Here is a 23516-nt window from a genome sequence, read left to right as displayed (position 1 = left end):
TGACCGCCAAAGATTTACAGGGTTTATTTGTTCACTGGTTAGTTGGTTGAATCGTTTGTCCAGGTAGAAGAATAAAACCTAAAAAGGAACTCATTCAACTTTGGTGCGGATCCTGACAAAGGGGACGGATCCAGGAATTTTTTTATCACTGTTTGACATTTTCACCAGTTTTCCGAGGGTGTAATTCATCGAGCTTCAAGAGGGAAAAAAAAAAAAAATCAGGCAAAGCTGGAGGACTGATGAGTCTTTGAGTGTGTGCGTGTGTAATCCAATCAACTCTATTCTGTTTTATTTGTATAGCGACAAATCACAACAGACATCCTGACAAGATAATTTACATAATAAGACCCTAGAATATTATAGAGAAACCCAACAGATGCCACGAGGAGCAGAACACTGTGAGTGACAGAGACTAAACTCCCTGGAGCCTGACGCTGGTCAACAAACACACCAACATCTGGCTTTTGTCTCCAATGGGACGAGATACAACCATCAAACTATTCTCCAGGTTTTTCATAAGCACCAGTGGAAATACGACACCCAGGTGAACACACTAATTTTCTTTATTTTCGGAGTCTAGACGCTGATGCTGCACTTTTTTCCGGCACAGCGTTACGACATGAATTGGACTTACGGGCGTTGGTGCGTTAAAAGCCATGAAACGCTTGTGTGCTTAATGTTTTTGAAACTTGGGGGAAAAAACATGCAACAGCGATTTCTTTTTCTTTATATGGTGCAAGATGCAACAATGGCAAGACGGTGAATCCAAAATACAATAGTTCAGAATAAGGTTTCGCCTGATTGGAGTTATTGGAGCACACAGATTCAGTGTGTGCAGGGTATGAGTCCTCCCTCTGACGCTTTTCATTTATTTTGGTTGAAACCATTTTATCAGAATCAAGATCTGCTTTCTCGGGAATGAGCCAGTGTCACGCTCCTCTTCCTCTCCAGGTGAAGCGACCGTGGGGCTGACGTGGATTGAGTAACGCTCTCAGCTTCTCTTCTCCTCACAGGACTGGAAAAGTACAGCTGGGGCGAAAAAAAAACATCCTGTCGATTGGTTTGCAGCAGATTAAGTTAAGTTTCTGCACAAGAGGGAGCACAGAGAGAGCCACACCATGAGGGCCACTGGAGAAACATGTCCGCTGCTCTCGTTCTGTCTTTCACAGGCTGGCAGCACGGCGGGTCGTGTTACATGCACCAAATCAGGAAAAGTCAGTTGACATGAAGAGCAGAATCAGGCTCGTTCTTAAGCAACAGCGATGAGCAATTCTACTGTCGTCTTTTCTGTGTCGTAAAGTTGTTTACGAGATGTCTCATCAACCGGCGGTGACGGGTTCCTCGTCACGATTACGACATCAAAACAATGAGGTGAACTTAATGAGGGTGAGGAAGGGCCCGGCAGTCCGATCCTGCAGCGACGGGCGTGCTGGGATTTCTAAATGTATTTCAGCAACACGGGCGTGATTAAAGCACAAAACACTCACGGAACCTCTGGCGTGTTTCTAAAATCAGAAAACAATATTGAGGACAGACCAACGCTGTGGAATCAAATGATTAACTGAGAAAATTTAACGAATGCATCACTGGAATTGAATCACTATAGAAGATGAAACCTAAATACACAGGCAGGACGTGAATTGTAAATTCGGCCGTGGAGATCACAGGTTTTTTCTTAGCCGCACATCGATACGAGCTTTAGCCCTCAACAACAAAAACTCTCCAATCTCAACGTTTATGTATTGTTTTAATTTGTTTTTTCAGTTTTAGGAACGACGCCAACACTCCCACTCGTATTCTCAGGAATAGGCTGGCAAATTAACGCCGAAGTGTGTCGACAGTCGGCTTCATGTTGAAAAGCGATGAGGTAACTTTTCGTCATGTCCCCTCACGTCCACCGGGCTCCGCAGTCATCACAGTCCTGCAGACCACCTCCTCCACCAGTGGGTTTACATCACTGCTTCAAGTAAACTTTCCAACAAGTTCTCCATTAAACCAGTTTGTAGTCAACAGTCAGTCAGGTTAAAGAGGGAAACACACAAACTGATGGACAGAAGATATTTTGCTGTTTATATTTTATGCTAAATATGTTTTCTTTATATATATATATTTATTTATAATCACATTTTTACTCACTAATATCTGCATCAGGCCCCAAAAATCCAAATTGTTCAGGCTTTTGTGGAAACTTTTGGGTTTCCCTCTAAGGTCTCGTAGCTTTATATAAAAGTATTTTGTGATTTGACGTTATAATAATAATCTTTATTTATACGGAACCTATTTATACATAAAATGCAGCTCAAAGTACTTTACAATGAAAGTACATGCAATTGGCAATGAAACAAAAAAGGCACGAAACTAGTAAAAGGTTTAAGAAGAAGTATAAAATAAGTCTGGAGTTGTTTCTATCAACAGAAGTAGTTTGTCTGATGTGTGGTGGGAGTTTGTTCCAAACCTTTGGTGCAATACAACAGAAATCTGCTTTTTTGGGATATTTAACAAGAAGACCTGAGGGAATAGTTTGGAACATACTCAGACAAACATCAGAAATGTACGAGGGCGCTGCACCATTAAGAGACTTTAAAACAACAAGGAAAATGATTTAAAAACCCGAGTAATGTGATCTCTTGTCCTTTTTCCTCATTAAAAAGCCTGGCAGCTGAATTTTGTACAAGCTGGAGCCGATCAGTGGATTCACAGTAATGCTGAATAAAGTGTGTCACTGAAGTCCAGACGAGAAAGTATGAAGTAGTTTCTTACACTTGAAATAGTTTTTAAATTCCTTTGTGATGTTGTTGTACATTGTTGTGCAAATACAACGGAGGAGGAGAGGCCGGTTCAAACGCTTCCTCAGTCCGTACACGCTGAGCGACTAAGTGCTCCCACGTCGCGGGAGAAGTCAACGCCTGCGGGCTGAAGGATGAACTACAGTCAGTGAGTTGGTGTCACCGCACGACACCCACGACTCACTCCAGCTCTGCCAGGAAACAGAACCCAACACCCACTACCCTACAGAAAACAGGCATCCAGCCAAACACACGTGTTTACTGAGCAGGTCCTCGTCAGTGAGGTGAGATCGATACAGAAATCGACCAAAGCTGAAGGTCGAATGATTCAAACACTAGTAATGATGGTGATTCTGTGTGGGCTGCGTCTGTGCAGCCGTCTGACTAACTCATGTGATATTAGTTCATCCAAAACATCAGCACAGGATTAGTCATATATGTGACTGAATGGAGGCAAAAAAAAAAAAGAGAATGAACGCCAAAGGAAAACACAATGGCAGCATGTGCCTGCGTGACACACAGGTTTCAGGATCTCTGTGATGACACTAAAGTCACACGTGAGTCACGATTTGAGTGCAGTCATTTTCTCTCTTTTTGCATCTTTACGGCAAGTTTGGAGTTAACGCACTCACGCTTTCAGATCGCTAATGCGCAAATTGAAAATGTGCGCGAAAAGCCGTTGGACGGGAACGCGCTCACTACGAGAGACATCCCGAGAGTCGAAGCCAGCGCGCCGAGTCTCATCCTTTCCATTTCTGTCAAACCCCGACTCTCTCCGCATTATCCCTGCGCCTCCAGCTGTTTTGGGGCTGGGAGAGGCCTGTTGCCAGGGCGACCCGCACCTTAAGAATCGTCCTGTCTGGTCCTGTCTTGTCGGAGCCGAGAGACGGAGGTGCAGAGGGAGGGAGATGAAGGAGACAGGGGCAGGAGCGAAGAGGGGGCGTGGGGGTAAGCGATCAGGAATAATAAGATGTTCTGCCTGAGAGTTGAGAACTGGGGGGGGGGGGGGGGGGGGGGGGGCAAGCTCAGACTAGCGCCATCTGACATGAATCCAAACCAACGCCGCCAAGAACTAACCCTGGATTGAACATCGTCTTCCAGTTGGACACCAACAGGCTCAGGTTCAAATCCACACAGGCTTCAGGAGCAAAGTATCCACGATGCACCAGAGAGCCCTGTTGAATGCACGTGCGTCCAAAGGCCTCCTGGTAACCATCGAGTGCTGTTGTGTAACGCGGTGACAGCGCTGAGGCACAGAGGCTGACACCTGGTGCGGTTCCAGTAAATTTGGTTCTAGTCATTGAAGAGACGCAGCCGCCGCCGCCGTCGGGAGCTGATATGCGGAGGGAGGAGACCGAAGGCCTGTGTGGGAATACAAGGGTTTAAATGAGGAGCAGGAGCAGGCCTTCGATTCCCGCTCTCCGTCTGCCTGCGCTCGTGTCTGCTCTGTGTCCCGTTGCCAAGCCGCCAGGATATCAAAGAGACTGTTCAGAGGAAAAACTCTTAAAACAAAATATAAAACTTTTTATGTTTTTTTTTTCTTTCTTTTTCGGAGTAAAAATTCCTCCTTTGATGCGTCTGAGTGGACTGAGAGGGCGAAAGTCAGGGGATGTATTTATGTTCCTGTCCTTCCTAGAAAAGTGTGTCGGACTTGTCAAACAAATGCAGAGTAGAGAGAGAGTGATGCCCTCGGGTCAGGGACGACACTGACATTGCCCCCTGCTGTTTAAAGCTCGTCACAGGCGTCATCTTCATAACTACTGAGCAACAGCCGTCGACTTGAGTGAGAAACAAACTGTCAGAAACGACTGCACTGCTCAATAAATCAGATTTACGCTTTGGGACAAAACCAACATGACTCACGGTCTCTCGCTTTTCTAACTTTGCGCCATAACAAGCTAAAATTACCAGAAATATTAAGAGTTGTGACATTTCAGGATGTCTTGCTCTTTACCGGAACACAAAAGGAGTCATTGTGGTGTCACTGACGGTGACAGAGGTTGTGACTGTGCACTTTCTGCTCCTCTAAATGAAAGAATGCATCCAGAAGACAAAAGTATTCAATCACTCTTATAACATGAGATCACGTAGAATGAATGTGTCTCAAAGTGAAAACAGATCCCTGCAAAGCGAACTGAACTAATTACAAATATAAAAAAAACCCAGATTCATGACGTTGGTAAAATGTTTAAAGCTGTTGCAACCACAGTGGGACAAACAAGTACCTGTTGCGTATTCGCAAAGGGCTTCGCACGTTGTGACGTCATTCAGGTCACTGGTTTGGTTTTTTAACGGCCCGAACTTGAAAAGGCGTCACAGCAGGCGATCGTTTTCTGGAAAAAGCTCTAAAAACCAACTGCGGGCCCCAAAACTGACAAATAAATCACAGCGTCAGAGCTTTCGACGGCTGACGGAGGGCTCGTACGTCCAGTTGCTTTGCAGATAGAAAGCACATTGTCACTGAACTTTTCTTATTTCAAGTTCGGCCACAAAAAGGCTCATGGAAAAATGTCGGGCGCAAATTCAACCCCAAACGAAAGCAAATGTTGCTCCGAACCTGCTGAATGTGACATGTGTGCTAATATTACGAAACTGCTGACGACTAAAACAGCATTTTTGTTTATTTACGATTGTATAGGTCGGTGAATGTTTGTGATGCTCTCTTGTCCTGTGTTGATGCTGCTTCAGAATTATTCCTCGTCATTACTGAGTCGTCCTCAAACACTGACGTACAATCTACTGTCGCTTTTCGTTGTTTGTGTGCAGAGATTTTTATAAACAGTTAGAAAACTACAACACAAAACAACGCAAACCGAGAGACTTCAGGAATCACTGAACAGATTCAAAGAGCTGCGATACATTTTTATTTTATTTATCGAGTACATTCGCTGAAAGAGTCCAAATGTGATCACTGTTTGATTCAATCCTTTTCCACTGAGAAGCTGAGTGATTCTCTGGTCTTTCCCTAATCCCCTCACATAACATAACATCAGCCCCGACCCTGAGACAGGCGGTGTTGGACCTGCTTTGTCCGACCCCCCCCCCTGCCTCCCGCTTGTACCACAGCACGTCATATAAACACAAATAAACAAGTGAGGAGCGGGGAGAGAGGGAGCAGGGATAGTTCAGGTTAAGCTCTTCGGCTCTCTCTTCTTCCCTCACTTTATTATTCTCAGTTGCCATGGAGAAAAATCTATATATAACCATCTCCCCCTCTCTTTGCGTGCCGTCTGAATTCACCATCTCTTCTCTGCCTCTTTCTTGCATTTCCATTGTTTCCACGGAGAAGACAGCAGGGGGACAACATCTCGGTTCAAAGGGAAAATCCGTCTCATGCCCGGGCCCCAGTGGCAGCGCTGAGCCGACAAACCAAAACAACCTCCAGCCTGACACGACAGCCCAGACGCTCTGTCGGGTTCCCTCGGCCTTCTGGGCAGAAACCAGCGGCTTCACAGTAATAAGTCATCTCACAGTCTGGTGGCCAGACGCAGAGTCCAGACACCGGACACCCTTTTAACACCTCCAAGACGAAAAGCAGCATCACCTTCACTGAGCTGTAACGCAACACAGCAGAGACGTGTTCATCTCCGGTCAAAAGCTTGAGAGGAGTCTCAGGGACATAGAGGACAGCCAGACTGTTATTAAAACTTAGAACAATCCCCGTCCTCACTAACACGACTGAAAACACATATCACATGTTTACGTTTTAACGTTAGCGTGTGTGTGAGATGATATAATCAGGGAGCAGATCGTGGTTTGTTGCTAACTTGCAAAACGAAAAAACTACAACTGTGAAAAGTGACACGTGGGATTCCTTCACCGCTGGTAGTCGAGTCACGACTGGTATCAGGAAGTGAATTCAGCTGCGTCAGCATTTCCAAACAATCTCTATTTATACCCGTCCATCAAGCAACACGGACGTTTTCAAACTAGAGCTCCAGGGTAGTGTGGTCACCAAGTGATGCATTTTAATCCTAAAGCTTAGCCACAGTCAACCGGCGTCTGCGTGTTCTATTAAAAGCTGTTTTATTCTCAGTTCCTGATTAAATGACAGACTTTGAGAAGTCCTGGAGGGTGCGAGTAGAGCGAGAGGTGCTGGAGACACGATGTTGCACAACACGTCTGTTGTGCTGCTTCTAAAAGCATCTGAAGGTTAAACTTTGGTGGAGGTTTGGCACAAAAACAACTTGGTTCGAGTTCAGGAAAGTTCATGGTTTGGTTTAAAGTAAGTACTTGTTAGAGTTGGAGAAACCTCACGGTGGTTGAAATGGCTGTTTTGGTCACATCGCAGGCGATTCGTCATCTCGGTTAAAACAAACCATCGCTGACTGTCAAGAGGAAGTGGGAGACAAAGCGTTCCCTCGTGTCATCCATCCGACCTCGTCTTTCTGCAGAGTTTATCATCCTTGTAGCAACGTCACACAGTTCGGGACAACGCTCATTATTCCCACAAGTACTCAAGGTTTTTGTCACTTTCTTGAAACAACCAGGGGACTTGAGTGAATACCGGCCTAAACACTATGAACACAGGAATCAGCGCACATCTCACAAGATTACAAAAAGACTTTCGTTCACACCATTCACTGTCACTTAATACGGGAAAGAGTCCAGTTGAAGAAAAACAGAAATAGGCTTGTTCACGAGCCCCAGTTGAAATCTGAAACCCTGAAGTATCCCTGTCCTGTTGATAGCTTATTTTTTATATTTTAAGCTTTTTTCTGAAGAACACAATGTGCTTGAAAGAGGAAGAATTTTCAAAGTATATTCGATGATGTGTGGCTACAGAGCTGACAGGAAACAGAGCATGACTTTAACGTGCACGTCACTGTATCAGGGGTCGTGCACGGATGTTGAACATCGCTCTGTGTATATTTGTCTCTTAGAAATATCTTTGATCTGCCACTGCAGTGAGGTTTTAAATGTTTTATTTGATAATAATAAAAATATGTTTTAAAAACACACAGAACACAAAGACACTCTGGTCCCTGCACAGACTGTCCTCCAGGTTCTTACCTTAGTGGCCCTCCTGCGGTCGGGACACTCAGGGTGCTGGCACACCACCCAGTCCTCCTCCTGGACGGGCTTGTCATCTGAAACACAACACACAAGTCAATTTGACATCTCTCTTCATCACTGGACACCGAACCAGCCACCCAGCCAGCTGCACATCCATTAACACACCTTTCTTGGTAAAGCTGTAAAAACATAATGTAGACACCGAGACTGGAGTCGGTGCCTGTGTTTACACAAGGACGAGCGGACAAGAGGGAGGGCTATGAGCACATGAAACACTCTCGCACAGTAATAGAGACCAAAGCAGCCATGTCATAAAGTGAAAAAAGAAAGGTTTGCTTCAAGAGATTTCTCGAAGGAAAGGTAAACAGAGGGGAAGAGGGTGGGGTGAGTTGTTGGGAGGAGATCAGAGAGAAACGACTGAAGACACGGGAAGAAAATTGGGCAAATGAGAGGAAGCCCCCCGAATCTGGTTTTTTTGTACGAAGTGCTCTCATCTCGGGCGAACTCGCTTTCGACTCCACTCCACAATAACAAATCACCGTTGTCAAATAAAAGCCCGGAATCTACTTGACTGGTTGGCCAATGCTACTCTGAGGGTATGATAAAAAGTGGTGTTTACGTGTCCATCTCCTACATGTACACACACGATAAAGATATCATAACATAAAGCCTGAGCGCACCAATATTTATGTGTCTGTCTAATGAGAAAAACAGAGAATACACGTGCAGGACGGAGAAAGTCAGAGAAGGGGGGGGGGGGGGACGGAGACATATGGCAGAGGTGCTTGTTGCAAAACGTCTCCGGTTTCGACTTTGTAGTGAACCCTTCCAGAAAGCTCAGATAACCTGTTCAATGTAATGTCAGCTCTGCGTATTTGAACGAGCCATTAATGAAATATCATTACTGAGTCATTAGTACCGGAGGCGGACGGCTGCTAGAAGATGAACTCACCCCGTGGCTGGACTTTAAAAGGCCAACTTCAAAACAATAATTTGTCACGGTGGAAAAAATGGCGAAATGGCCGAGGGCCCGTCTGCCCGGAGAGCGGTGAACAGACCCGAGTCAGCTTGAGTCACCGAGCTTCAGCTACACGCTTGTACAGTTGTTCTTTCCTCTGGTGAGTTTTCTGTGATTGTCAACGCTCCGCAGAGTTAAAAAGCTGATGTCGTGTGAAACATTTGCATAATGTACGCCTCTAGCGGAGACTCGGCCACACCAAGTACAGCTTCGTCTGGTGGAAATGTCATACATCACAGTTCCTGCAGGGAGCATGAACGAATGTGCTAAATTACACATGGAAATATATATCCAATGATTGCACAGACATTTCACTGAAACGATAAATTTCAACCTCGTCATGGAGCTCAGGGGAAAAAAGGCAAAAGATCACCAAAGTCAGGAGGATTCATCTGGGAACCATAAATGTTCGAACAAAAACATTGTGCCAATCTATCCAGTGGATATTGGATTATTCAGAGAATAAGTGAAAACTTTGGAACTGCCACTGGAACTGAAAACAGACTAATAAAAACCAGTAACCTCAAACTGACTCTTACAGGAACTGTCAGTGAATCACCAAAGTACCACGGACGTCTCGATGAAAATTCATGCTGATCCCTCGTTGAGGAGTTTCAGTCTGGACCAAAGCGAAGAACCGACCAATCAGCACCGCCAATCCGAATGCCACATCCTTTTCCAAAGCGTTCTACAATCCCACTGCGGTGGAATGTATTTTGTCAAAACTTACATCACCTTTCAGGAAACAAGAAAAAAATGTCTCTCCTGTGTCTTTTGCTGTGCTGGGACCCGGCCGAGACACGCTCTCAGCTCTGGATGCAGCCAGCGGGCCTCAGGCTAACGGCTCCCTCAGGGGTTTGCAAGCGGCAGGCTGCAGAAGGAGCCTCCAGCTTTTTTTATGGAGCGTTTCCCAAAGAACCGTCTTCACCACAGCGAGACTCCACCGCTTTCCAACGGACAAAGTTACTCATTGCTGTGATGTCGGCTCTCGTCCCGGGGATGCAGCAGAGACAATCGGACACACACCGAGGCCCCGGTGAATCTGAACACGCAGCGCTGTGTTACTACATCTAAAGGCAGAAGGGGTCAGTTCCCGATGAACCCACAAATAATGACCCGTTCCACTTCCTCTCAGCAGTTTGGTGTCTTTCAGCTCATTGTTTTGGTTCCATAACTTCTAACTTCACCTGAGCAGCGACAAAGTGCAAATAGAGCAAATGAATGTGGTTCTGTTGGTTATGTTACATGTTAAGTTTCATTTATTTAAAGTAACTCAAACACACTCTGCTCCCATCTGCCCTAAACTCCAGCCTCTCCTGCGCCCCTCAACTTCTTAGCCTGACCACCACGTGACTTTTATTATAAAATCATCCTCTCATCTGCTGAACCTCCATCTTCTCCCCTACTTGCTCATATCTTGCTGACTCTCCCACTTTCTCTCTCTCTCTCTCTCTCTCTCTCTCTGATGAACTGGAATCCCTGAACTCAGCACTGCTGATTAAGCCAAAAAAGCAAACACAAGCACGAACTATACACGGACACACGTGACAGCAGACAATGAGCTCGCACACTAAAGAGACAGTGGAACATCCACATCTACGCAGCTCTCTGCTCTGCTCACCACAGAGAGACACTCTGCCCGGGGCAAAGACCCATTAGTCTCCCATAAATAAGCCTCGGCAGCGGGGGCAAGTTGGAAATGACACGCTAAGTTTTCCCACGTGTCAACGTCCACATCCTCGTCTTGTGATCGCAAAGCGACTCTGAAGACGGCTCTGAAGTTTCAGAGCTCTTTGTGCCGCTCGTTAAAAAAAGTTAACATGAAGAAGTTCTGGTGCTGAAATATTGATCACTTGTGATGATTGGAAAATAATTCATCAACTGTGTTGAGTCACGGATCAACGGCCTGTTGGTTTTAATTTCCTTTTGGAAGAGCAGATACAAATACACATGTTGTTATGCTTCTGGCTTACGTCACTAACACCTGGGTACCTGCGGAGGTCAGCGGACGTGACAGATTACAGAGATGTGCAGGATGCACCTCCCCACTAGATCCTGACAGGTGCAGCGACATTAAAAAGGGCGGTGCTCTCCCTCAGGATGCGGAGATCACCAGGTTCCACGGGGAGATGCTAGCTAAGCCGAGAGCCTTTCACACGTTTTTATGAGGAATGTTAAGAATCCTTCGCTCCGTGGTCTGAGCACGAGGGCTGTGAGCTTATTCTTTTATTTGCCGAGGCACGGACTCCTCTCTTCAGAGACTCCCCCCCCCCACACACACACACGTGCTTCCATATGTAATGTACCACGCAGATGGCAGGCAGGCAGATGGCATATGGTCAGGGATTGTTGGCAGAGAGATTGCCATATCAGCACATGCAGGGGGGAAGAGAAGTTAGACCCAGTTGATTAATGTAGAAGCACACACCTACCAGAGAAATCTATTCAACACTACTTTTCAAAAAACGCGAAGAATTGAGCTCAACGAACAAAGAACCAAACATTTACGACAGTTGTTCCTCTACAGGTGAATAAGTCGTGGGCCTGGTGAGCAGACGAAGGAAAACACGCTCAGGCCGCAGCTGTTTCCAATGCTGAGGGTTCAGTGGCAGCAGCCAGGACACAGCCCTCATGCTTATGATGTTGTTTTACCCCCACAGCGGTGAAATCACACACATGTGCATCACAAACCGCCGCCCCGCCCCCGTCCATCGTTCCCACTCCACCGCCACATCTGAGCACGCCCAAAGCCTCCATTTTTAAATCTGAAAACATTTGGAAACTGCTGCAGAGGACAAGTGGAGGAGCAGTCCAATATTTTCAATTTACACAACGTTAAAAAAAACTGATTTATAATTAACTTCATTTAAAACGGGCTCCTCTCCAGTCTCCTCAGGCGCGTCTAAGGTCGACACGGGTGTTACGGCACAATAAACGCCGAAAACTTAAGACCCGGTCACCATCTTTACGAGGGGTCATGAGGGGATTACTGCATAACTAGAATTCTTTAGGGCATTTATGTCAGAGAGTACAGGACTTGGTCAAGTGCAAGTTATTATTATATGATGGTGCAGTGACCTTTTGTGTTCTCAGGCGATTCGTTTCATGGGCTGATTTATATATTTATGTAACATAGAGGCATGCGGGGGGGGGGGGGGGCAGGATTCACAGGAACTCCTGGGAACTTCCTGACGTTATCCGATGTGTCGAAAGACGTTTCTGACACACGGCAGACGCAAAACTCAGGATGAAGAAGAGGAGCCATGAACGTAGAAGACTCGGACGAAGACGTCGACTTCGAAATGCAATGAGATTCAAGAGCTTTTGGAGATACAGGCCAACACTGGTGCAGATGTGCTCACCTGCAAGTCCAGACACTGGGCAGACATTCTCTGTAGTTCGTGTCTGAACATTTTTACTTTAGAGTTTGTGCCGCTATTGAGCGCTGCTGCTGTTTATTCTAAATTCATTAACATTGAATGCATCCCAATTGTGCAATGGGTGACCTGTTACATTCAGAGTACAGCCAGTGTTCGTTTTGTCCGCTCGGGGCTTTATTACATTTCTGCCAATAGATCATCTTAAGTTCAACTCTTTGAACCTTTTATATTTTCTATCATAACAGACTACGAGCTGCCTTTCGAGGCCCTGAACTGCTCAGGGGGGGGAGAACCTTGGGGTTCAGCGTCCTGCACAAGGACACTTCCACATGTGGACAGAAGCAGCCAAGGATCAACCTTTTCTGATAGAGGACGATCCGCTCTACCTCCTACCACCGTTAAAAGGAATGTGTTTGTATACATCAGCTCCAAAACATTTACCTATAAGACAAATGGAAGGCCGGTCAATGACATTCTATTCTGTTCTGATTCAAAGAAAGGGACGGTTGTTGAAAGAAGCCGCGGAGCTCAGGTTTGCACCGGGGAGTCGGAAAAATGTTTTCTGTCGCAGCTTGAAGCTTAATCACAAAGATGATGAAAAGGTGCAACGATCAAAGCAGCAATGTTTCCTCTGTGGCATTCCTCTTTTTGGTCTGTGCCAAACAAGTCAGCCTCAGCAGGCACTGTCCTTACGCTGACCAGAGAGCAGCCATGACTTCCAAGAGGCTGGCAGAGAGGAGAGGGTGAGGAACATTCCTCCCCGGCCCTGTGTTATCACTTCCCCTTCAGTAATGGCATAAATCGGGCGGCACAGCGGAAAGCAAGTGCCCCTGTGCCACATCAGAAAAAAAAAAAAAAGCACTGAGAGGAGACAGGGAAGCATTTCAGTTCAGCTATGCACTTCTTCAATGGTAAATATTTCATCTGCGGAGCTGGTCTCATCCGCTCTTCCCCTCTCTTCTCACTCATGTGAGGCTGTCTTCATGCCAGGTCACTGAGTGCTTTCCACGGAAGAGCAGAGCAATGGAAAAAAAAAAAAAAAAAAAAACCTTTTCCATGATGAGGCTGAAATCCTGAGCTCAAAATACAAGTGAACCAGATCATCTGCTTTCAGAAAAGTCCGATATAACAATGTGAAGCAATGTGTGATTACATGGTGCACGCTATCACACTGTCACGTTAGAAGAATGAGGCAGCGTCTCAAATCGCGGTCGAAACACTCAAACTAATTATTTACACAGCGATAAGCAACACGAAGCCGAGTGGTAAAAAAAATGCAAATACGATGACATAGGTTGTTTTTATATCCTGTGATTTAAGATAAGACTTAGCTGATCCTGTGCTCCGGTGCTAACTTTCTTTATCTTTCTCTTGTTCGTCTCTCATCTTGTGGGTTATATCCCAGAAGAACACAAACACCTCTTCATGAAAAGGAGGTGTAATACACAGAGGATATACTAAGAAGTACTTGGTATATTCCTACGTACTTGCAATTTGCAAAGGTTGATAGGAATCTCTTTTTTTTTGCATATATGAAAATGTTTTAATTTCACCTGATGAGATTCATTATTGATTAGAATCTTTATTTTTGTCTGGTTTTTTTTTATCAACCTTTCATTTGTAAAATCTGTAGAATTGTAAATGAAATAAAAAATTAAATGCAGAAACCACAGACACACACAGACAGACACACACACACAGACACACACAAATCCACTACTTAGTCAGGTGATTCTCCTCGTAGCTCGGCTTACCACACAGATCACGGATGACGTCCAGGGATGAAGACGAGGAGTAGCGCTCTGCTCCTACTCGACCGAGAGAGGACGGCAGCGCCTCCAGCTCATACGCTCCGCGCTTCTTCCAGTGCGTGAACATCGTCGCCTCTTCGACCAGCTGACGTCGAATAGTCGTCGATATAACGGATGATTTGCTGTGGCCCTCACCTAACCGGCCCCGGCCCTCCCGGGACTCCTGCAGACAATCACTGCCCCCCTCTCATCAACCATCTTTGTGAATTTTACTTTATGCTCTATATACAACTTTAAACTCCGCCACCTGCCAATATGTTTGCTCAAAATCTCCACCTGCACAATTACCTCATCCAGCTAAACCACTAAAGTCCTTGAACCCCGTCCAAGTCCGATTTCGCTTCGAGGCCGGTCCAGGGGAGCAGAGAGATTTCACTCGGGCACAATCCATTTCATCTGCAGGGGACCGGGTTACTGACTCTAAAGCGGGAGTCTGCGTCACCGCTGTCATCCAGGTTTTAACCGGTGAATCTTAAAAAGGCAACAACAGGTGACATCACTGACCACAGGTCTGTCTTCAAAGCGAACCCTGATGTCAACATGTCCCCCTTCGATGCCTCTCCCTGTTGATTCAGTACAATGTTCAGTCCACTAATCATCCACCAAAAGCCACCCAGCAAGAGCTGTCAAGCACCGAATGCTGCCCTCTTCTAATCCATTTAACTGAGCTGCTCCTGCCTAAATTACAGACGTCCAACTGCTGCGAGGTGTCGCAAACTGATCCCCGGCGGCTCAGAGCCTCAGCCGTCTCCTTCCCCGAGCCTCGCCTTCATCCTCGGAAAAGTTTCCTCAAACTGTACAAAAACTTGGAGAGTGAGGAGAGCTGCTCATGTTTAAGCACTGTGTAGGATCTCCCAACGATGGGGGGGCTTTCTGCCCACTCCAATCGGACAAGTGTTGTATTCATGCGGAGGTGAGTTGCATGCTGGGACAGTCAATCTGGGCCAATGGCTTTTGGACTGGGTGACACAAAGATCTCTTTTAAACCTCCTCCCACATCCAGAGTGAACTTTCTTTATGTTTTGCGCAAACTGTAAAGGGCTGACATTTTTCTGCATCAATTAGTGCCCGCGCCTTTTATGTCCCCTGAAAGATTTATTCTTTTTTTTATGAATGCACCAACTCTTCTGTGGAGGGACAACGCACACACTGGAGATGAGAAACCGCCCCGATGAGCAAAAGGAGCTCCATTATAAGACACCGAACCCGAGACAATGCTTTCCACTTCTCTGATATCTTTGAAAAACAGCCGAAGGGTTAAAACAACATGCAGTCAGATACCTCCAGTCAGGGCATAATATTTTCCCCCAGGATTGCTTAAAGGCTGATGCACTGCTATTATGCATCTAAAATGGGAGAAGGAATACTGTGAGAATGTACTGCGCCGGCCGAGAGAAGGGAGGGACGTTGTCACACACAACGACCCACATGTCCAATTTTGGGATAAGAAATTAGAGGGTAGGATGGGAGCCGGTTTGCTGCTCAGCTCTGGGCTTTGCAGACATATGGTAATAATCTGAAGCAGCTTTGAGCACGCGGCTTCCCTTTTAATGAAGAGAGCAGCCGTGCAGCATGAGAACCGGGCTGCAAATACGAGGGCCAATTTCCACCTACTGCAGAAACAAAGAGGGCAGCGGAGGAGGTATTACACAGCCTGGCTTTCATCATCATCCATCAGATCACCCTTCAATGAAAAAATGCTCTTCAGGCAGATGTGGCGAGGCTATAAAAGTACCTGCTCCATTATGGTTCTGCTTTTATACAAATGCATTTTGATCTGATCTCACATAGAAAATACTTTGAAGAGAATCTTGTTAACGTTAATTTAGGACTGGACGTGAACACACGCGGCAGCTGAGCCTTGATACAGGCTGCTTTTTCTGGCAGGGTTCGGATGCAGTCATCCGTCAGGGAGCCAGAGTCTAATGACGAACAGGATGTAGGTGAATCTACTTTTTCCACCGCTAACACACAGACTATTCCTGTTCCTATTGTACTCTCTCCTCTTAAAGGAGCGCTCCGACGATTCTGCTCTGGACTTTCGTAACGTTCTCCTGAGCGACAGTCAAAGTGGAAGTAGCGGAGGTTTGGCCAGACATTCTGCAACACACCGAAAAATGTGAAATGAAAACGTGCGGATGTATTCTCCCGCACAACGAGCATCGCTACAGCAACGTCACCTCGACTACCTCCGGTTCATTTTTAGCATCAGACAGAAACCGCCCGGCGATTCCTCCTCGTGTGCCGAGCCTGAGCGAAACAGACTGAAGTATTAATGGCGTGTTGAGAAATGAGCGTGTGAGCGGCCGCGGTGCGACAAGATTGTAAATGAGCTTGTCGGAGTGTGCGCTCGCTGCGGGGGGGGGGGGGGAGTGTGTGAGTGTTGACGGAGGGAGTGCAGTTGAAGGCCCGTGCGTGCCCATGTGGAGGAGGTTTGGGGTTATATTTAGCAAGGTGGCCCATCAAACAGGCCGAGGTTAACCCTTCACCGCCAAACTGAGGCGGGATTTACAAGTTCCCTGTGTGAATTCAGTGAAAAGGAAGAACTCAAAGATCCATTTGTGTTTGAGAGACACTCTCTGTAATCCTCTAACAGACTGTCTCACACGAAGACAACAATATAAACACAGTCACAGGACTCACATCACATCCACTCCACCATGTATCTGTTTTAAAACTTAACCCTGTTGGAGCAATTAAATCCATAAATCTCTTTACTGTCTATTGCACTGACGCTTAGTTGTACATATTTATATTTTTCTAACTTTGAACTTTAACTTTCAAGCTACTTGAAACAGTTTGTCAGACATGAACTCTGGAGAACGAGCGCACACTCGGGTCCAGAATTTCTCTGACGCGTTCATAACGATCGAGATCGCGTGTTTTGTTTACAGCGCATCAACACCGACGTTGGTCTATTACTTCTTCGAATTTCGACGTTTCCCCGAGTTTACATCAGCGTAGAACGTCATCAACGCGCCCACTCACTTGCAGCGGAGAAACTCCGGAGAAATGTCCGAAGCAACGGACCCCAAACGTTTGCATTCTCGCATTAAACCGTGGATGTTTGTCCAAGTTTCCACATCGATCCATCAAACTGCTGCGATATTTCATTCTGGACCGACTTCCAACGAGCAGAAGCTTTTCTCATTCTATCAGTGTGAGCAGGACACCGAGTTTATCGCCATTTAACAGTCCGTCCTTACACCAGCCGCTCAGAGGGACTAACAACCAACTCGTCCACTTGTTGATGTGAATAATCCCATAATTGAAACAATCTGGTGGAAATTGCAGTGGGGGCTGCTGCTGAGAGGCCAATGACAGAGTCGAGGGGGGAATCAAAAACACTTATTCCATAAAAGTACAGTTATTGTCGCTTCAATACGCCTAAACAGTCATTTAGCTGGGGCGGAGGTTATAAGTGTGGAAGGACACAAGTGGAGATAAACACTGGAGTTTAAGAAGATCCCTGTGTGTGTGTGTGTGTGTGTGTGTGTGTGTGTGTGTGTGTGTGTGACCTTGAATTACACCTTTAATTAGCTGCTGCACGGTTTAAAGAGACGTAGCTCACTATTGTTTTAAATTTACAACATGATGAGACCCTTGTTTTTTTTTTTACCTGCGCCACAGAGATTGAGCATTCAACAAAGACTTCTTCAATTTCTTGAGATAGCAGATTCAATTTTAGGGAGTTTATGAATCCCCTGCTCTTAGGAAACCCACAGACAGGAAGTGCAGGACAGAAACGATGAGATATGAAGGAAGGGAATAAAATTCTCCATCGCTGCTTTCAGACACGCACTGAACTCTGGAGAATCCCCTGACATTCTCCGGAGGGGCTGCACGGAAGAACGCAAATGTCAGAGTGAGAAGAGCTTCCTGCCAGAACACAAATATGTCAGGATGAAAGAGCGGAGCCGTAAATATAGAAGACACTGATGAGGATGACGATGATAAGGGCTGCTGATCGTTTGTCTGGAGTTCATGTCGGAAAAACAGCTCATCAAAGACAAAAAAAGAGAGGATCAAAGAGTCGCTGCTTTGTTTTCTGTTATCGTCTGTGACACATGTTACGTGAAATCAGAGGAAAAACTGTTTGACCAGTGTTTACTGCGGCAAAACCCACCAAAAATATGACAATTACAGTTCCCACTACGGAGCCGCTAGAAAGCTATTACTGAGTCTGGCACAGTCAAACCTCGGTAAAACAATTAGAGGCTGTCGTGCAAAAATATTAGAGACGTGAAGCCGGAGTAATTATTGTCGAAGCGGTTAGAGACAAGAGAGGAAAAACAAAAACTGGAGCTCGAACTGTGACACCAGGAAACGGCAGAAATGCAAAGAGGGGAAAAGAGAAAGGAAATTACTGTCGGGGAAAAAAGTGAAACAATGGAAGACAGTATGAAGACGGAAGTTTGAACTGTAACAAGCCACAAGCCAGACCAAACACACACACACACACACACACACACACACACACACACACACACACACTTACACACAGACGTCATATGAACCCAGATTCTATAGTCACACTCAAGTGTTGCAGCAGAAACACTAAACACAAAATACTCCCTCAGAGATCTGCAGCTTTTTTCACATGAAGCCTCCAAACCTCAAATGATCTCAACTCGAGGTCCTTTGAGACGCTGCTCTGGAGCTTTCAGCTGCATCACATGAACTTCATCAACACACCGAGTTCGCCTAAAACGTCGTGGCGTGTTCAGATTTCATCCGCTGATGAACATCATGTAACGTTAACAGCTGTTAAATCAGCCTCAACAATCTTTTGTTGCTCAACTAGTTTGTTTTTTTAAAATTAGAAATCCAAGGAAACATTTGGAAGTTACTAAATGGTCCGTGTGATGAGACTGTTCTGTCGGCAACAATCATGGACGAGAAATCACAGAAGGAAATTCGAACATCCGCCGCTTCACGAGAAATGCTCAAACTCATCGGCTGAGGAAGACGACGTGATGATGTCTGACCGAAAGCTCCAGAATCACAGTTACTGTTCTTCTTAACTGATGCCTCCGAGGTCCACGACTGTGAACCTCCAACATATGAGATGAGAAAATCCTGCAGGTGCTACGTGGACTTTGGGGAGAGATTGATCAATCCTTTAATTGATCAGACACTAGTGATTGATTTATAAACATCTAAATCATTTCTAATATACTTAGAAGTGACTGTAAACTGAAGAGCGTTGGGTTTGAGCTGTTGCTCGGACGAAAACAAAACTACACCTGAACTCTGGACGACTGTGATCGACCTCTTGTTTTATTCCCTGACATTTTAAAAACTAAACCATTGATCGATCGGCAAGAACATAATCTGAATAATAATCAATAATAACGTAGAATGTTTTTATTGATCACTAGTGGGATTTTATTTGGTGGCTAATCTTCTTATACCTGAACTCGCAGGATATCTGAACATGAGAAGACGTCCGTGGATGAAATGATGAATAAAAACATGCTTGTGACGACGTCGAGCCGCAGCGTCATGTGTCCGTCATGTTTCCGAAACAGCTGCTGCTCCGACACCATCAACAGTGAGTCAGACACTAAAGAGCCGAGATTCCTTCTCTCTGTTCCTGTTTTTCAGAAGCGGACAGAGACCAGACGAGACATCTGGTCCCAGATTAGACCCGTGTTTTTAAGACGGGCTTAAGACTCCGGTGGCCTGGAACACTGAGGGGTTCCAGACTCAACCAATTAACCAATTAAGGCTGCTAAACTTTAACTCCATTTTCACTGTGCTTACCGTATGAACCTGTGAACTGTCTGCCCACGCTACGTCGCACGGAGAGTTGTAGTTTCAATAAAATACGACAATTGGTCATTTTAAAGCACGAAATCAGTCAGTCGGCTTCTCCAATATGAACATTCACCTGTTTTTCTTTCGTTGTCTTTAGGTTTCTTTTGGACAAATCTAACTTTAAACACGTCACGTTGGACACTAGGGAAGTAGAGAAGCGTTTATTCAACCTCCCTACACCTCCAGCGGATTCACAGAGATCTGTGGATTTACCGGTGTGGCTCTCTCAGTTTGGAGTTGCAGCAGCTTACGAGAAACTTTCTTGTAGCATCGATATCATGTGGATAGATAAAGTTTGAAATACTTAAGTCACATTAAAAGTCCTTTAGACCTCAAAAAATAACTTTAAACACGTGATGTTGATCCCTGGGAAAGTAGATTTTTTAAAATGTCACATTTTTCTAACTGCACTTTGATCAATTAGTCAATAAAATGAGTCATTTCCATAAACAAGGCTACAGATGCTACAGCTTTGACTCTGATCTGAATTATGAGCTGGAGATGAGAGGGGAGGACAGATGGCAGGTCTGGGGGGGGGGATACAATAAATAGTGTTGGTTAGAGATTTACAGGAGGTGATGTGTATCATCTGAGTTCAGATGCAGAGCTGTGCCTTCAGGGGGGGGGGGGGGGGGGCATCAGATCAGACTGTACTGTCCTCTCTGGAAATACCTCTGTGCCTCCAGCTGGGATAATTGCTCAGGTCACTTGCCAAATCCGGGCTTGAACTTTGAAGAGTGGAGGAAAAAGCATTGAAACACAAAGATGTGCGAGCAGCTCAGTTCCTGCAGGAGGAACCAGGATGTTTCTCCTGCAGAGGACTGATCCAGCGTCAGCTTCACAAAGTAAGATGACGTTGATAGTGGCGCTGAGAGGAAAAGGGACTTGGTGGATTTTTTACTTACTGAGTCGTAATCTGAGGCCGAGCCAGCTCCTCGGTGGCGACTTGTGCAGAACTGAATTCATGGTCCACTTGTTTGGCACCATGTATGCGCACAGAGTCCTTCCTGGAAAACAATCCTCTGCAGCAGCAGCAGCTCCTCCAGTGTGTGTGTCTGTGTGTGTGTTACTATTAATCACCCAGCAACGTTTAATGAACTCTTTTCACTTGTACGCATTGTCTCCTCGCTGGTCCCGTCGCCCTCCTCTGGCTCGCAGTGCTCCCCCGGCTCCTGCACACTCTGCTCGGCTGTGAGCACACAAAGCTGCTCCTCGGTGAACGCACGGGGGTAAAACAACAACAAAAAAGAAAAGAAGAAGAATAGTGGCCCGGAAAACAAAACATCAAAAAACAAAACGCATCCCTCCGGTTCACACGACGAGAAGTGAACCGAGCTGCAGCCGCCGGGAACAGGACGCGGTGGATGACCTGTTGCTGGCTGCGAAGAAAAGAGACGTCGACGTCCCGGTGGAACAATGTTGATTAGAGGAGCTGTGTCGCTGCAGGGATCGAGAGATTACGCGCGGACGAAACCTTCTCCTTCTTCTTCTTCTCCGGTGCCTTCGCAGCTGCGCCTCCGTGCGTGGATGGATTCCCGTGGATCAGCGGCTTCGCTCCACACGCAGCCGAAGTTGGAAACATATTGTCCGCTCGGCTGCTTCGTCTCGCCGCCTCCTCGGATCCACCGTCGGCTCCATTCATTCACACAACCTGGATCCACAAAGGCTGCGGCGGGTCTGTGCTCAGTGGCGCGCCGCTGCAGCTGGAGGCGCCAGAGAGGCACCGGCGCGCACACCAGAGGCGCGCACGGCTCCTGTGTCCACAGCGCATCCAGGCATGGACGGCTTAACGAGAGGGCCCCCGAGGGGTCCGGGTGGGGGGCCCCCGGGGCCAGAGCCTCAGTATGAAGGGCCTGATGATAGTTCTTGTTTTCAAAAAAAAAAAGAGACGCGACAAAGAGATGAGAAACAACAACAAAGAGACACAAAACTGGAAAAAACAGATGAAACATTAACACGAAGAGACAACGTGAGGTTAAATACACACAATATGACCACAAAGAGTCAAACAACAACTATAAAGAGACACACAACTCCCATAAACAGATGCAACACAACAACATGAGCTTAAATAGACATAAAATGACCACAAAGAGACACAAAGCACCACGAAGACATGCAAAACAAAACTCTCACAAACAGATGAAAAATGAACACAAAAAATAAATCATTAGCTTAAAGAGATACAACATGACCACCAAAGAGTCAAATAACAACTATAAAGAGACACACAACTCCCGTAGACAGATGACAAGTCAACACAAAAAGACAACAAGAGCTTAAAGAGACACATTATGATAATTAAGAGACCAAACACAACCACAAAGAGACACAAAGCTCCTGTGACAGATGAGTGTGAACATAAATGTCCCCACAAAGTGATGCAAAACAGCAAGGAGACACATAAATCCTATAAACAGGTTTTGAAAAATGTCAACAAAGTCACAATATGACCACAAAGAGACATAGAGCAACACTGAAGAAACACAAAACCACAAGAAAGAGACGACAACACACAAAGCATAGACACAGACACGAAATAAACCAATGACAGAGGCAGACAAAGACACACCAAATTAACACAGACACAAAATCACCAAAGACACAAAACAACTTAAAAGATGCACGTACCCACAACACAACTATGAAAAAAGACCAGAGAGACACACAAAATGAGAAGAAAACGAATATTTTAACACAAAACAACCATGAAGATGTTGAAAATGACCATGAAGAAAAACCAGCGACAACATTTAACGACTACAACAATGTGAATAATGACCACACAGAAGAATAAAAGATGTAAAATGACCACTGATTGACACCAAACGACCACAGAGACACAAAATCACACTCTAACAACAACAACAATAAAAAAAAACGACCACGAAGACACACGGAATTAGACAAAATGACCATAAAGAGACCGAGTCACCATTAGACAACACCGAATGACCATAAAGCGAAAATAAACAGACACAAAATGACCATTAAAACCCAACACGACCAGGAAGGCATAAGAAGGAAACTCCAAACAGCATCATTGTGTTTGACCCGTCTGAGCCCGGGGGCCGTGCTGTCAATCTGAAGACGTCAGAGGGAAGAAGATCAGAAATCAAGTTACAAAATAAAATAAAAAAGACAAAACAAAAAATCTGGTGTTGAATCGAGAATGAAACTTACACAAAAACCTGAAGAAACAGTTTGAAGAAATCTCATCTTTGTCTCCAGGATTCTTGAGCACAGAGAGTTTCTTCAAAATATTCCAGGAACTTTGAGAAAAGTTTATCTTTTGAACTGAACGTGGGGATGTGAGCGGCCATGATTGGTTTCCTGATGCTGTGGTTGTCACGAGCGTGTCACAGATTACTCGAGAGAAATCTGGTTTAAAGCTAAAACACAACCGGTGTCTGGCTCTAACCAGATCAAGAGCATGATCCTGATGATGATTCAGGCCGGAGCAGCAACTGAACAATATTTGAACTTTAGTACGCAGCTTGTTTCGTGCAATGAAAAGTCCCACGACTCAAAAAGATCAATTTACAACAACAAACCCGCAAAACTGAGACAAAACTCTTGTGTGGAGTCACTTTTCTGTCGCAAAAATCAACAACTAATCATTTCCACTCTGTTTTTAAACATTACTGCAGCTGCCATCTTGAACTATTTATGAGCTCTCTGAGGT

At 45.5% G+C, this 23516-nt stretch overlaps 1 protein-coding gene across 2 annotated transcripts in view; it reads right to left on the bottom strand.

Moving 5' to 3' along the window:
* plekhg5b (pleckstrin homology domain containing, family G (with RhoGef domain) member 5b) overlaps positions 1 to 20962 on the bottom strand; it is a 58350-nt gene extending 37388 nt beyond the window's left edge. The window contains exons 1-2 of one of the 2 annotated variants that reach the window (XM_069527128.1): positions 20737 to 20962; positions 7800 to 7876 (exon numbers count right to left, since the gene is read on the bottom strand). In XM_069527128.1, coding sequence (XP_069383229.1) covers positions 7800 to 7876; positions 20737 to 20818 — 159 coding nt within the window. In that variant the 5' untranslated portion in view covers positions 20819 to 20962. Of the gene's footprint in view, positions 1 to 7799; positions 7877 to 13954; positions 14186 to 20736 lie in introns of those variants that run through there. The other variant, XM_069527127.1, reaches the window with a different exon arrangement.
* Positions 20963 to 23516: the final 2554 nt, after the last annotated feature.

Source organism: Paralichthys olivaceus, chromosome 6 (assembly GCF_024713975.1).
Source record: "Paralichthys olivaceus isolate ysfri-2021 chromosome 6, ASM2471397v2, whole genome shotgun sequence".
In the NCBI taxonomy this organism is placed as follows: Eukaryota; Metazoa; Chordata; class Actinopteri; order Pleuronectiformes; family Paralichthyidae; genus Paralichthys; species Paralichthys olivaceus.
The sequence above is the reverse complement of the archived record's forward strand: the minus strand, read 5'-3'. Positions and strand labels throughout refer to the sequence as shown.